At 46.4% G+C, this 16006-nt stretch overlaps 1 protein-coding gene across 7 annotated transcripts in view; it reads left to right on the forward strand.

The window, feature by feature from the left end:
* The window catches only part of NUMA1 (nuclear mitotic apparatus protein 1), a 98500-nt gene that overhangs the window by 40255 nt on the left and 42239 nt on the right, over window positions 1-16006 (forward strand). For all 7 annotated transcript variants that reach the window (XM_075592810.1, XM_075592815.1, XM_075592809.1 and 4 more), the window contains exons 2-10: window positions 470-541; window positions 3052-3137; window positions 5178-5260; window positions 6551-6639; window positions 7742-7822; window positions 10164-10254; window positions 11052-11178; window positions 11590-11747; window positions 13499-13613. In XM_075592810.1, the coding sequence (XP_075448925.1) occupies window positions 500-541; window positions 3052-3137; window positions 5178-5260; window positions 6551-6639; window positions 7742-7822; window positions 10164-10254; window positions 11052-11178; window positions 11590-11747; window positions 13499-13613 (872 nt within the window). In that variant the 5' untranslated portion in view covers window positions 470-499. The remainder of the gene's footprint in view (window positions 1-469; window positions 542-3051; window positions 3138-5177; window positions 5261-6550; window positions 6640-7741; window positions 7823-10163; window positions 10255-11051; window positions 11179-11589; window positions 11748-13498; window positions 13614-16006) is intronic.

The following is a 16006-nucleotide window of genomic DNA, read 5'->3' on the forward strand; positions in this document are numbered from 1 at the left end:
TTTTGTTGAAGAGTTGTCAGTGACTTACATTTAACCTATTGAACATGCCAGTGCCGTGCCTTCATTGTGCAGAAAGAGGGGCTGCTGTCCCCTTATAGATGGGGGCTGGTCGGCCTAATGAGTTGTGTTTTTTTATTTTTTTTTGTCTGATGAATATGTGTACACTTCTGAACTTCTGTATAGTTGATGATGGTCAGAGTAACCGCTGCTTTCTGTGACACCCTGACAGACGCCCCATGTGGGTTTTGGCCGTTCAGGGAGAGAAGACCACGGGTCATTTCAGGCAATTACAACAATAAAGTGATGAAAAATGAGCCGTCGCCGCGCAGAGCGCTGTAAATCCCGGCGTGCGTGTGTGAGGGTTACCTGCTTCCTCGCCATGCTATCTGCGGTGCATTATGCTGCTTATTTCTGTTGCAGAACTTCTAACCCCCATACTCATTCTTGTATCATTTGTTTTCTATCCCAGGCGTTTGAGTTCCTGAGAACGGCAGAAAACATGACACTGCACAGCAGCAAGATGGAGGCGCTCCTGTCCTGGGTAAATACTGCGGCTTTACACTTCCAATTTTCAAAAGCTGGAGAAAATGGCGATAGAACGAGTGTCCAGTAATGCCACGAGGAACCGTTTTATTGCCGCATGTTTCTTACCAGGCCACTTTTGTACCTTGTGAGCATGGGCAGTCGGGCCACTTTTTTCCAAATATATTTGGGGTCGGTGCACAGAAAGTCCACAAGGGAAACTTTCACCCAGAGAGCTGTAATGGGGTAACAGGGGTGTTTTACAAGGTTGACTAAAGGAGATTTCACCAGCCAACAATAGGTTATTTTTTCCCAGTAAAGTCAGTGAAAAATAGGAGCTGTATGTATATCTTTATTTTATATAGCACCCACAATGTACGCTGTGCTTTACAAAAGAGTGCAGGGAATTATAATACAATAAGTCAGACAATAGGAAAATAAATCCCAGCCCTGGAGAGCTTACAATCTAAGCGGTATGTTGGGAGAGTTACAGAGACGGCAGGTGAGGGAATAAGTGCAGTAGATGGCAGTGCTTGGCACAATGGTTGGTAGGAGTGACTGTGGGTGTGGGACAGTAGATGGCAGTGCTTGGCACAATGGTTGGTAGGAGTGACTGTGGGTGTGGGATAGTAGATGGCAGTGCTTGGCACAAGGGTTGGTAGGAGTGACTGTGGGTGTGGGATAGTAGATGGCAGTGCTTGGCACAACGGTTGGTAGCAGTGGGTGTGGGACAGTAGATGGCAGTGCTTGGTCACAATGGTTGGTAGGAGTGACTGTGGGTGTGGGACAGTAGATGGCAGTGCGTGGCACAATGGTTGGTAGGAGTGACTGTGGGTGTGGGACAGTAGATGGCAGTGCTTGGCACAATGGTTGGTAGGAGTGACTGTGGGTGTGGGATAGTAGCCAGGAGATCCCTGTCTTTGGAGACTGATGGCAAATAAGTGGATATTTGAAGAAGAGATGAGATACTTGTGTGACGAGGAGGCACCTGCGCTCTTTGCAGAGGATAGAGGGGCAGAAAGTCGGGCAGCTAAGTGTGGCAGTCCCCCTCCCAACATCTAATCCGTATTAAACCTTGGACGAATACAATGAATAAGTTAAAATGTGAAGGTAATTGACACAGGGAGAGTTTTGTGAAACATAAATGGCAAAGGTTGCACTGCTGTATTTTTTTCATATCACACCAGTTTAGCGTTAAATGAAAGGTCGAGCGTGGGAGGCATATTTGATATATTTTAACCGTTTCCTTGCTACTTCTGCTAGTTGCATAGTAGATGAGGTTGAAAAAACACGTACGTCCATCAAGTTCAACATATGCTAAATTTAGACAACAAATACTTTATCCTATATCTATACTTCCTTATTGATCCAGAGGAAGGCAAACAAAAAACCCCAGTATTTCATCCAATGATATCTCATAAGGGGAAAATGAATTTCTTCCTGACTCTAATAATTGGCAATCAGATTAATCCCTGGATCAATATCCTTCCCATGTATACCGTTGCTTTCTAAAAAGATGTCCAAACTTTTTTGAACAAATATTGTATCTGCCATCAGTCTCCATGGTTAATGAATTCCACATTTTAAATGCTGTTACTGTAAAGAACCCTTTCCTTTGTTGCTGGTGAAATTTCCTTTCCTCCAACCTTAAGGGATGGCCCCGAGTCCTTAGTACTGCCTGTGGAATGAATAGTTCATTTGAAAGCTCCTTGTATTGTCCCCTAATATATTTGTATATAGTTATCATATCCCCTCTTAGACGCCTCTTTTCTAACGTAAATCTAATTTAGCTAGTCTCTCCTCATAAGTTAGATTGTCCATCCCCTTTATTAATTTGGTGGCTCTTCTCTGCGCTCTCTCTAGTTCCATAATGTCTTTTCTTAGGATTGGTACCCAAAATTGTACTCCATATTCAAGGTGTGGTCTTACTAATGCTTTGTAAAGGGGCATAATTATGTTTACTTCCCTTCCATCCATTGCCCGTTTGATGCAAGATAAGATCTTGTTTGCCTTTGCAGCTACTGCATGACATTGGGCACTATTGCTAAGCCTGCGGTCTACAAGCACTCCTAAATCCTTCTCCATCAAGGATTCCCCCAATGTATCCCCATTTAATTTGTATTCGCGACTGGAAGTGGAGAGGGGCTGCACTTCTGTTCCGATGGGAGCAGTGAACGTGATCACCCCGTAGAAACCCGAGCAATAATTATGTGACCAACCCTGAACGTCATAAGGACCCCTAGTACAGGAGTGGCCAACTCCAGTCCTCAGGTGCCAACCAACAGGTCAGGTTTTCAGGAAATCCCTACGGCAGCACAGGTGGCTCAGTCAAAGACTGAGCCAGTGATTGAGCCACCTGTGCTGAAGCAGGGATATCCTGAAAACCTGACCTGTTGGTGGCCCTTGAGGACTGGAGTTGAATACCTCTGCCGTGGAGTGCTGGCCCTTATTACGTTCCGGGAACCTCATTAGGTCAGCCTACGGGTTAATAATATGCCGTGGTAATGTAACATTAGTGTCTGTCTGTAGGTGAACAGCCTGAAGGTGGATGATCCCATCGAGCGATATTCCCAGCTGCAGGACCTGAGCGTTTTGATTAAAATGGTCACCAAAATGTGAGTATTGCTTGGGTTTGACGTGTAAAGCTGCAGTCTGCGCTCATGGGCCCTTTTTTAAAAAAAACTGACTTAAGATTTCGTGCTGCTATTTTTATTTTTTATCTGGTGCTTCGTTCAGGAGATGTGTTTAACGTGTTACATGTCTGGGAGGATAAAATGGAGCTCTCTCCAGCGCCCAGTGCAGTCTTAGGCTGCGCTTATAGTGCCCGCGACGGCGATGCGACGTCGCTCCAAAACAAAACAATGGACTTCGTCACGAGTGCTTATAGTAAGCGCGACGTCGCGACCAAAAATTTGGAAGCCGGGTAAATTTGATTTTTCAGAGGCTGTCCCCACATGTGACTGTCTCTGAACCAATCAATGACCCGGTCATTAGCGAAGTCACTGAAAGTTAAATTATAACTTTCGCGGGTGGCGAAGGTTGACATCATGCATCGCAATATAAGCGAGGCGTAAAGGTTTGAAGGCTGGACGTGCTCAGGGGGCAAGATTGGAGCATTACATAAGTTAAACTCCTGTAGGCTTCTGGGAAATTGCTGCTTTAGAGGAACAGTTTCACAAAACCGGCCATGTAAATGAATCGTCCAAGTAACAGGCAAAGTTAATTCAATTATCCTTAAAGAAAAAAAGAAAAGGTGTGGTTTTGTCCTGCGCAAAATACATGTTCCTTTTCTTCAGATAAGCTGAAATTCCTGCTGATTGGCTACGTGTATTTACCTTCTCTTATAATGGCATCGAAATGACCTTATACAGAACTGAAAAGTACCTGTAGAGTGTTTGGTGGCCAACTCCAGTCAAGGGCTGAAGCTAGAACTGATTGAGCCACTTGTGCTGAAGCAGGGGTATCCTGAACCTGACCTGTTGGTGGCCCTTGAGGACTGGAGTTGGCCACTCCTGATGTAGATTTTAGGTCTGGCAAACCGATTTACCCCCAAGAAATTAAAGTGTAAACAGCCCTCCAAAGCCTTTGTTAATCGTGAAAACAACAATCGTTTTTTTAAAACTGAACGTCAAATATTTGTCTGATTAAAAGGATGGGCGGATGTTACCAATGTTTACTCAAGTAACTGCCCCTGCCACTATTTTACTGGTTGTGCTGCCCCGTTAAGGACTTGAGTCGAACCTACAAATCTTATGTATGGAAACGTACTCCTTTGGCACAACTTCCTGGCCACTTAGTGTGTTCTCAGTGTCTCCTCCGACCTTGCTTTCTCCGCTGCCTTTATCTTGTGGCTGCCTAAGGCCTTCTCTCTGACCATACCTGTGCAGCCAGGTTTCCACTCCAGACGTATCTGAATTCTTCATAATTATCAGAGCATAAAATGCTTTGAAATGGAGAAGCATGATCTAGATTTGTTTTCACTCGTAGGTAAAACAAACACCGTGCCAATTTAGATGGCTTTTTTTTTGTTGACAGTCACAGTTCACAGAGAAGGACCTTTGAGACCTGTGAGATTTGAAAGCTCTGTACAGTAATGCAATCACGCCGGTCCATTGAAGGCTATGGCAACCTGCAAGGAATCCAATAGTTAATGAGTGGCCAACTCCAGTCTTCAAGGGCCACCAACAGGTCAGGTATGGGGGATATCCCTGCTTCAGTACAGTTGGTTCAGTCTTTGACTGAGCCACTGATTGAGCACCTGTGCTGAAGCAGGGATAACCCTAATACCTGACATTCATGGCTGGAGTTGGCCACCCCGCACTAGTTTGAAGTTTGCCAAGAAGAGACAGACTCGTGACTTTATATCCATATTCTTTTAGAGTAATGTTTTACATTTGTTTCATTTGAGTAATGTGAGTTTCTAATCACTATACTGTACGCAGAGAGGGGGGGGGGAGAGGAGGTTGGTGGGTTCATCATAATTTATTTAACCTGCAGCCCTTTTCTAAAATGCAAAAATGATCTCGCATGTATCCCAGGAGTGCTACTGCGTATGGAACAAAGATTACGATCGCGGTGAATGGAATAAAACCCTGTTGTGTAGCTTCGGCTTCTGGCGGCGTGAGAGAACTGACTTTTTTGTTCTGTCCTTGTAGTAACGGGAATGAAGAAGAAGCCATTCAGATCCTGCAGCAGCCTCTGGACGACAGGCTGAAGTTCCTCTGCACCTTTATACAAAGTAAGACCGGGTGGGCGTGGGACGAGGGTGATGGGCGGGGCTGTGAAAAAAAAAGCCTTCTGCGCACCAAGGGCGAGATCCCCGCCGGGCATGGAAGTGCACGTCCGCAGACGCCCTTCCTGTAAAGGAACGGCATGTCACTGAGCCGCAAGCTTCCTCATCCCTTCCAGCCTCACTTCTCTCCTGGGGCGGGACAGACGGGGAGGAGGAGATTGCGGCTCAACGGGCCGGTTCATGAGATCCAGGGCTAGAGAAGATGCAGAGGGTAACGGGGGTGGGAGATTACTGATATGCAGTGGGGTGCAAATATGTGGGGGGGGGGGGTAGAGGAGGAAAAAAGAGAGATCCAGCGCTCCACGGATTTCAAGATAAATGAATTTATTGTGCCACACTAAATTCATTTATCTTGAAATCCGTGGAGCGCTGGATCTCTTTTTTTCCTCAGTGTACATTGAAATTTGCCTGGCAGGTACTTCCTTGAACCAGCAGCACCGGTAAACTGTATGTATTTATAATATTGTGGTGTGCAGCCTTAAACCCCTTTTACATTGGGGGGGGGGGGGGTAGAGGAGGCAGGGAGATGCAGAGGGAGTTGTGGGGGAGAGGTAAAGATACTGCAGAGGTGTACTTTTTTTATTCATTTAAAATTGTTTTTGTATGTTGACAAAAATGTTGCCTGGCTCTTAGGGATTCTTGTTGGCTTAGTACAGAGGGTATTTTTCCAGCTGATATAGGGGAAAGAAGGGTTGTCGATCCTACAGCGTGTCATTGTAGTGGTACGTACTCCTTATGGTAAGAGGGAGGTGCAGGCGATGGTCATGGAGATTTGGATATATCTAATAATATTCAGCACTTGTTGATCCACTGCTGGATGACGACCTCCCCAATGGACGAAGACCTCCCCATTGCTCGCCCCGGTACTGCGCTTGAAAGCCTCACTTCTCCATGTTGCTTCAACACATTTTCTGATTTAATTCTCCCATCTTCCTTTTGGTCGTCGTCTTCGTCTTTTAGTTTCCCTAGGCATGCAGTAGAGGATCATCCTTTTCCAACGAGGTCATTTCTTCTTGTGATATGTTTGGGCCACTGATATTTTGATGTCCTCACGCTTGTGATCATGTCACAGACATTTTTGTTTTGTTCCGAACTCATTCATTCTAGATCTAGAAGACGGGGGATTGCTGCTTTAAGGCTCAGACCATTCTCAGACTTGCGTGAATTCGCACAGCATCTTTCTCCCCACTCTCTTACTCCCCGCCCATTTTTATCTCATTTGTATCTATCCCCCAGAGTACTGCAGATATGGTTCCTCGGTGGAGAACTTCGTGCAGTGGCAGAAGATTCTGCAGGGGGAGAACGCAGAAGCAGAGCTTTCTAAGGTAATGGCACGGTGCGAACCACATGATGCTGTCAAATTTGGCCTGGGTCTTCCCTTGTTCATGGTGTACCACGGAGTCTTACATATTGACCCATATTTATTAAGTGGTGCTAAGCTGTTAGAAACATCATGACCATCCTCTTGAATCTGCTGTTAGGCTTAGCACTGCTTACTAAATATGGGCCATTTTCCTCTTAAGAGACAGTTATCAATGGGATTATGTAGCTGAAAGCAATATTGTGTCAAGAGGCCCATATTTTGACTATATTACAGAAACCTAGCCACGGCTATTCTTACGCTGTACTCCATTTATAAGTATATTTATATATACATGCAATGTAGGCTTCAAATAACAAAATAATTGAAAACTTCAGGCTGGAACGTGCTCGGAGCTGTATATAGCATTTTGTAGGCACAAGTGCCTGCCCGTAGAGCCTAGTGTCATTTTCAGTGGCAGGAGCACAGGGTGAGTGTTTCTTGCTCACGGTCACTGGGATTGGAACCTGGTTTACCCCGTTTGAAAGGCAATGATCGTACCACTGAGCTAGCCCAACTCCCATGCCAGGCCCCAAAAGGCAGAAGGGCACGCTTTCAGGGACCAATGTTTAATCCTTAGCTGGCAAAGTATATACATAAACACACTGATATTTATATAAATATATATCTGTACATGTATGATATACAGCACAAAGTATGCAGTGCTCTACATGCAATTAATATTTGTCACTTGATTGTGTATATACACACTTATCTCATTTGATACAGTCCTTACCCTATAGAAGGGGTTCTCAACTTCAGTCCTCAAGCCCCCCCTCCCCCCCCTCAACAGGTCAGGTTTTGAGGATGTCCCTGCTTCAGCACAGGTGGCTCAATCTGAGTCACTGATTCAGCCACCTGTGCTGAAGCTGGGATATCCTGAAAACCTGACCTGTTGGGGGTCTGGCCTCTAGCCCCCCGCTAGAGGACTGGAGTTTTGCAAAATCCTGCCCTTAGTGTTGCTGGTCTCTCAAGGCACTCTGAGAAGCTCTCGGGTTACACTGTGTGTACATTACTCTGTTGCAGGAATACTAATGTCTTTGCTATGCGTTTTTCTCTGCTCCCAGGTAATTGTGCTGCTTCTGTACTACTCCACCATGAACTCCAAAAATCCCAAGGAGTCGGAGGACCTCGACTACAAAACTCAGGTAAGGATCACAGAACCAGGGCGTCTGCTTCGCTGTTGGAGACAGACCTTCCTCATACTCGGCTCTTTAATCTCCATCATGGCAGAGTGGGCATACCATGTGACTAGCCCTTTAACAAAGGGATGTGAGCCGCTGGTCAGGGGCACAGTGCTCTGCGTCCCACACTGTGTTGTATTGGGAGTTCTCTGCTTTCTCTAAACATTTAGAACAATCAGAAGGCTGGCTTTTTAATTGCTCTAAATTCTGTCCATTATTAGCCCAAGAATAACCAGAATATCCTTCAGAACCCACCACACAAGTGCCCTGTCTGGCCTCGCCCATAGGCGCCCGCTCCCCTGTGTCTGGCCTCGCCCATAGGCGCCCGCTCCCCTGTGTCTGGCCTCGCCCATAGGCGCGCCCGCCCCCTGTCTGGCCTCGCCCATAGGCGCCCCCCCCTGTTTCTGGCTTCGCCCATAGGCGCACCCCCCTTCCCTTGTGTCTGGCCTCCTCCATATGCGCGCCCCCCCCTCCCCGTGTCTGGCCTCGCCCATAGACGCGTCGTCCCCCCCCCCCCTGTCTGGCCTCGCCCATAGTCGCGCCCCCCCACCCCCCCCCCCCTATGTCTGGCCTCGCCCATAGTCGCGCCCCCCCCACCTCCCTTGTGTCTGGCCTCGTCCATATGCGCGTCCCCCCTGTCTCTGGCCTCGTCCCTAGGCGCCCCGCCCCCCCTGTCTCTGGCCTCGTCCCTAGGCGCCCCGCCCCCGGTGTCTGGCCTCGCACATAGCCCCCCCTGTGTCTGGCCTCGTCCACATGCGCGCCCCCACCTCCGTGTCTGGCCTCGTCCATAGGCGCCCCCCCGGTGTCTGGCCTCGCACATAGCCCCCCCTCCCCCCGTGTACTTTTTTTTATATACAGTACAATCTAATTTTGGTGGCTGAGGCACAGGGCGATAGTGGGTTGCCCAAGGTCACACGGAGCTGGCACTGCGATATGAACCAGTCTCCCCTCCTTCAGTCATTGTTTAGAGTTTGTGCCTTTACTCAGCGAGCCTCTCCTTCAGCCCCTGTACCTACCTGTATAATAAGACTGGACGCTCCTCCGGGCGGGGGCCTGGCGGGAGGAGCTTGTATGTCTGTCCTTGTTCACCGTCTTCATTGTTACGCTGATCTAAATGAAGACTGAGGTAAAAGAAACAGCACAGAAAAAGCTCATATTGGGTGATATATAAAAAAGATACAAATTGTATTACAGATATTAAAAACGATTAATTAGCCTGCTAGGGGAAAAAACTGCTGCTCCACCACTGTACAATGATGTATTCCTGCACAAATAATAACTGTGGTTTATTCTGGCAGGAGCCAATAGGGAACAACACAATGCACAAATACGGTAACAACTCGCCAGAAGAGGGGGCCATGGGGCACTACTAGTAAATCGTGGCGTTACTGTTGGGTCAGTTCATTTCGCTCTGTGACCCAGCTTCGTGTAATACTGCACAAGGAAGCGGGTCTCTTCTTCTGTTCTGTAGTTTGGACTGATCACTAATATTTTAGCAGCGGCAAACCAAAAGATGTTAGTATGTTGAAAAGCGCAAATCTGGCGAGGAAATAAAAATGATAAAATATGGAAAATGAATCATTGCTGTGCTTATCGGTAGAAATGAACTTCACCTAAACATAGCACCGCACAGAAAATAGTGCAATGGCCCGGCAGTCAGATGCCTGTGTCTTCGAGGCAGTGTATGCATACACTACCTAGTTGCTCATCTCTTATGGGAAGTTTTGTAGGATGGGGAACATGGTGGTATGCAAATTATCCGATTGGTTAGTATGAAACCAGGGCATAAAGGTCGGCTCAATAGCAAAATCGTTGTAACAATGAACACGTTGGCAAATAGCAGTGTCACATAGTAGTTTTGAAGCCACTGCTGTCTCACTATTTGCCAACGTGTTCATTGTAAACTAGTGAAGCAGCAGCTTATTTTTCAAGGTCCTGAAACATTCTACATTATATTTAAACAGTGACAAGTCCCCATTATTGACTCCCTTAAGCTAGAAAATAAGGATTAGTTGGCCAAATGAAGGGTCTGCTTCATGGGAAGTACTGGCTTTGGTTTGAGGCTTCCCGTCTACAAAACCGGCCTTGACTTTGCAGTAAGCAGACAAATTAAGACCTGTTACACTTTGCAGAGGAGATGCATGGTCAATCGGGGTGTTGGCACCTTTTCGGGAGACATCTGGACAAGAGCGACCTTGTCTCTCCTTGGCAAGGGGGCTCAAGTGTTGGTCCCACTTAGTTCCATTACTTGGCCAAATGCCATGGATACCTTTTCAGTTAACCTCCCGACATCCTTCGTTCACAGTCCGAGCTCGCCTCCATCCTGCGATTCGTACTGGATAACGAAGATGAACTATGCCTGAATGAAAACCTGTTCAACTTCCTGCAGAAGAAGGGTAAGGGAGTGGCTGTACCTACAGGGGACAGGCGAGCATTTGCTGGCTCATTTAGTGGAGACATAGGTGTTGGAGATTCGAGCAAAATAATTTGTGAATTGAATGACTCAAACAAAACTTGAATACGAAATACAAAATGACGCCCATTTGTTATTTCTCCTCGTGTCATCCATCTTTAAACAAACAAGGGCTCACGCCCCTCTTCTAGTTACTTGGAGTTCTCTGTTCTGCACTTTGAGGTCCTATCTATCTATATCGCTTTAGTTCCTCTGTCCTCAACAAGGCAAATCTTCCCTTCTACATAACTGGTTCCGGTCCTGCAGTGGGGTTTCACACCTCTGGCAGCAAAGGGGTTAAGTAAAATACGTGGTTTTGATGCGTTTGTCATTCTGTTGTGCAGTGTAACCACGTGCTAAGCCTCTCCGCTACCCCAGGGACAAGGGGCGCGTTGCAGAGGAATGGGGGATACCACTTGGGTAATTGTGTTGCACATCTCCGGCAGTCCAGTGTGTCACTTGAGGTTATAATGCAGGGGTGAGCAACGCCAGTCTACAAGGGCCACCGACAGGTCAGGTATTGGGTATATCCCTGCTTCAGCCCAGGGGGCTCAATCAGTGGCTCAGTCAAACTCCTGATTGAGCCACATGTGCTGATGCAGGGCTATCCCTAATACTTGACTTGTTGGTGGCCCTTGCAGACTGGCGTTGGCCGCCCCTGTTATAGCGGTTCTGTTGCGTGTCGGGTTGGCTATGACTTTGCCAGCCAGTAGCACTGATGACCTGTGTTCCTCCTGGCAGCGCTGTTTCCATCCTCCAGCGACACGTGCTCCAGCTCGGAGGACATGTCTCCCATCGTGCACCACAAGAGGAAAGCGGAGGTGCGGTTTCTGGAGCTGCACCGCGTGGCTTCCTCTTCCATGAAAGGGTAGGTCTGTGGCTCGTGTGCTCGGACAGATCTCCCCCGCTAGAGGTGTCACTGACTGGTAATGCCACTGCCTTTGAAGCGGGTGAATCCCGTTCGACTCTTGTGATTTTGTTGGTCAACACCATGTGATTTTGGGCAAGACATGTTATCTCCCTGTTTCGTGTGTGGGGGTGGGGGTGGGGGTGGGGGTGGGTGTGTGTCATACGTTCTCTCTGCAGCGTGTTACAATTGATTGAAAGCTGACCTGGATCCATAGACGACTGTCTTCCTCTGGATCATTGCAGGTCTCACTGGCAGTGTCGGTATCAACCCTTTAACTGCCAAGGGGCCTGCAATGCATGACATCGCCCCACTCTCTTCCCCCTGAGTGCGCGAGGTCAGTCTGACCGCGGCCTCGCTGTGTCCCTGCAGCTTCGTGGCGGACTCGCCCTCCTCCCCGATGATTGAGGTGCTGCACACCCCTCAGTTCCAGATGAGGCGGTTAAAGAAACAGCTGAACGAGGAGAGAGAGTGCAGAGACGAGCTGGAGGTGGAGCTGTCTGAGAACCGCAAGCACCTGGCTGAGAAAGGTGAGCGGTCCCACTGCTGACTGGCACGGATTCACACACAGACTACAAACACTCATGTACACACTGTGGCTGCGCTTATAGTGGCGGCGACGCGACGTCGCGGCAAAACCAATGTATTGCCGCCGTCGCGTGAGCTTATCATTTTTGAAGCCGGTCAAATTTGATTTTTCAGAGGCTGTCGCCACATGTGATGGCCTCTGAACCAATCAAAGACCTGGCTGCCCGAAAGCGACTTACAACTTTCGCTAGCGGCGACGGGTGACGTCATCCGTCATCCGTCATGCGCACTATAAGCGCGGCCTTACAGATATCTGAGCCATGTTTTTTTTTTTTTTTTCTTAAACCTGTTTTAATGATATAAGCTGTTTAGCTATAAAAATAAAGAAAACCGGCAGTACACCAAAGGAACGTTTAGTTCGGTGGCACGGAAACCTCACAAGGTACAGTACACACCCCATTCATCTGCTGTGTTAAAAACATAATATAGAAACATGCTGCATTAAAACAAAAAGTGCTCTCGTGTGTGCTGTTGGTTTTTCTTTATTTTGATGACTTTGACGCACCCGCATCCAGTTGTGTACTACTGTATTTTATTATTATATAGACTATTGGATCCATTTTTGCTCTTAGAGAATATACATTTTTGTTTTTTTATTCTCTGCCTTCTGACAAGACTTGTGGTTTTCCCAGTGATTTTTTTTTCTCCATTTTGGGGCACTCTGGAGAATTCGATGTCTAAAGCGTGTTTGTTTTTGACTACTTGAAAGAAAGATGTTTTGCACATCCGGTTATAGAATGAGTGGGATTGTGGGATTGTGTATTGCGCTTATTTAATAACTTATTAAACCTGGAAAGGGCCTATATACCGTAAACTAGCTGCTTATGTAAGAAATCCCTACATATTTAAAAATGACTCAAACTTAACATGTCAAAGATTGAGCTCCTCATACTTTCTCCCTGTTACATTACTGTTGGCAGTTAAACGCTAATACATGCCCTTCTTCTCTCCCGTCTCGACTACTGTAACCTTCTACTGTCCGGCCTTCCTGTCTCACCTGTCTCCCCTGCAATCTATCCTAACCGCTGCTGCCAGAATCACTCTTCTTTTTCCTAAATCTGTCTCAGCGTCTCTCCTGCTGAAATCCCTCTCCTGGCTTCCTATCAAATCCCTTATTTAAAAAAATGATCCTCCTCACTTTTAAATCTTTACTCTCTTCTGCCCCTCCTTACATCTCAGCCCTAAATTCTCGTTATACACTCGCACAACTCTTGCGTTCTACTCAAGGATGTCTTCTCTCTACCCTTTTTGTATCTAAAGCGCCCTCCCACCTAAATCCTTTCTCACTTACTGCCCCACACCTCTGAAATGCCCTTCCCCTAAACATCCAACTGGCACCCTCTCTCTCGTTATTCCATATTTCCCTTAACTTGTAACAAATTGGTTTTATTCTAGAGGTATAAATGGTTCTGAAGTGTAATTGTGACTCACTTTGAACTTGAAAAGGGGTTATCTAAAGGCAAAATGTTACTGGTTGTGTATTTAAGGGCTGAGACTGAGCCAACTCCGTTTATAAATAAGACCCCCCCTCCCCATAAAATGTGAGTACACGTGTAGGAAAGTCAGCAAGGTATGGCACGAGTCTGGCTACAACAGGAAGACTCTAGAGAGGAGGTTATCAGCTGGTAACGCAGCTCGTACACTCCACCTGGTGACCCTGTCTGAAGTCTCTGCCCTCCTCTCCCGCTCGCAGAGGCGCAGCTTTTCCTGATGCAGCAGCGTATTGAGCGTCTGATGGTGCTGAGCGAGAAACGCGTCGACCAACAGGAGCCCAGAGAGCTGGAAGAACTGCGGGAGAAAAATGAGAGGTAACCAGGGCAGTGACATGGGCAACAGTTACACGTTTGTGCCCAAGGAAAAGTCAGGGGACTTGAAGTGCAGTTCCAGTAATATAGTGTTATTTATTCAATGTGAAATGATGCGGTTATAATAGATATGCCCATTCGGTTAGCAGGATTGGTCTCTGGAAATGACCGGAGTGGCATATTTAGGAAGGGCGGTGCCATTACACTTGTCATACAGTAGATGTCATGTTGGTCAAAGGGGCAAATTGTCATCCCTCTGACTTCATACTGATCACATCGCACACTTTAAAGGGGTACTCATGTTTCCTATCCACAGACTTCAAAGCTAATGATTGTAAGATCACCGTAAATACTTTGTTAATTAATAGATTTTTATATTTATGGGGTCAAATCTGCATGATTGATTACCGTGGAATTTTTTAAATAAAGATCTGACACCTAGAAGTATTTTTTCATCTTTATTTAAAGTTATTTTGTAAACACGGGGAGCTGAGACTTGGGAGAGGGGTGTGATGTCCTCTGGCTGATCCCTTTTGTCTGATGTCACTGCGTGTTCAACGCGAGTTTGCACAGGCACAGCCCACGCCTCTCCCCTCATCTTTATTGGCTCTGGTGATGAGTGGGCGGGGGGGGGGGGGGAAGAAAAAGGCGCTCCAAGGAGGAAGTGATGACCGTGAATGTGAAAAACGTGCAATATCAATACATATATAGTGACAACAATTGTGCAAAGAAGTGTTGACAAGTGTGAATAAATGCTGCTCAAAAACCTTTCAAGGAACTGTCCGCAGTGTTCCCTCTTTGAAGGACGTTTGTAGACAGTAGGGGAGCGCAGATCAATAAGTTGTATATATTGAAGAATAAAAATATAACACACTGCAATAAAGTGTTTAACAGTGGTGGTGCTTCTCTGTGGTGATGTGTTCTATAGAATGGGAACTCGCATTCTCCCAAAGAATACATTTCTTTAAAATATGGTGATGAGAGGCTGGGATAAGTGTAAAGGAAACACACTAAATGAAACACCTCCTAAGAAAAGCAATCTCCAGAGAAAAAAGCCAAATCTTGGCTTTTATTGTGATTTTTAAATTAGTTTGAAAAAGCCAATTTGTAAATTCAGTATCAACCACAAAATTGAGCTTAGCAAGGGCCCTTTGCTACCTCCCTCCTGTGGACGGTAAGCAGAACAGCGCTGGGTGATGTGCAATGTAATCTGTAACCTGCTGCCGTGAACACTTTAGTCCCATCAGTGGCTTAGAGAGGATCTTATCTGTGATGGGATTGTAATGCAAAAGTAGGGTTAGAGGTGAAGGAGAAATAGTGCGCTTCAGAGAGAGAAGCATTTAACTATATAATTTGCCATATCGGTGTAGCATTGGGTGTCTTTGTCTTGTTATATTACATGAGGTCACAATCCCAGTAACTCCTTTTGATACAAATATACATGGTGTGGTGCGTTTGGGTTCTGACTTTACAAGGTGTGTGTGTTTGTGTGTGTGTGTTTTTGTGTGTGTGTTTTTGTGTGTGTTTTTGTGTGTGTGTTTGTGTGTGTGTGTGTTTGTGTGTGTGTTTGTGTGTGTGTGTGTGTTTGTGTGTGTGTTTGTGTGTGTTTCTGTGTGTGTGTGTTTCTGTGTGTGTGTGTTTCTGTGTGTGTGTGTTTCTGTGTGTGTGTGTTTCTGTGTGTGTGTGTTTCTGTGTGTGTGTGTTTCTGTGTGTGTTTCTGTGTGTGTGTTTTTGTGTGTGTTTTTGTGTGTGTTTTTGTGTGTGTGTTTCTATTGGTAACAGCTGTTTTGGGGGTTTGTGACCCCTCCGCCCTGGTTTTTAGCTCACCCAGGCCAGTTTGTTTATTTATTTCCCCCAAGCTTAGTTTTTATTATGTTTTTTAAAGCATACACAAACATTTGGCGCGGGAGGGATAGGTGACCAATAGGTGGGGGGGGGGGGTGTGTGTGTAACTTTACATCAGAGGGGCACGGTTTATCCGTTTTCTTCACTGGAACATTTTACACATGGAATATCATTTAATTTCATTGAGATAGGGAACCAACAGAGGAGCATTGTATTACAACTTGTCATTACCTGTTCTGCATACCTGCGTTCAGAACCTGGAGGGGAGGCCTGGATTAATGATTTTACCCCATGTATACGAGCGGGCTACCTGCTTGGGAGACAGACTTTTTGAAATGTATGATGTACTGTATCGTTCAGGAAGCTGGTCAGCCTCTCCATCTAATAAGAAGGAAAAAACCTGGGCACTGCGGATTTCTGCTTAGAAATGTATTGTTTTGATATATTGGGGAGTGCAGCATCATCCCACTGTTCAGCTTCTCCACCTGACATATGAACCATGCTTGATTCCTGATATTGGGCAGTGTTGGTAACTTATTTTGTTTCCGTGT

Source organism: Ascaphus truei, chromosome 3 (genome assembly GCF_040206685.1).
Source record: "Ascaphus truei isolate aAscTru1 chromosome 3, aAscTru1.hap1, whole genome shotgun sequence".
Taxonomy (NCBI): domain Eukaryota; kingdom Metazoa; phylum Chordata; class Amphibia; order Anura; family Ascaphidae; genus Ascaphus; species Ascaphus truei.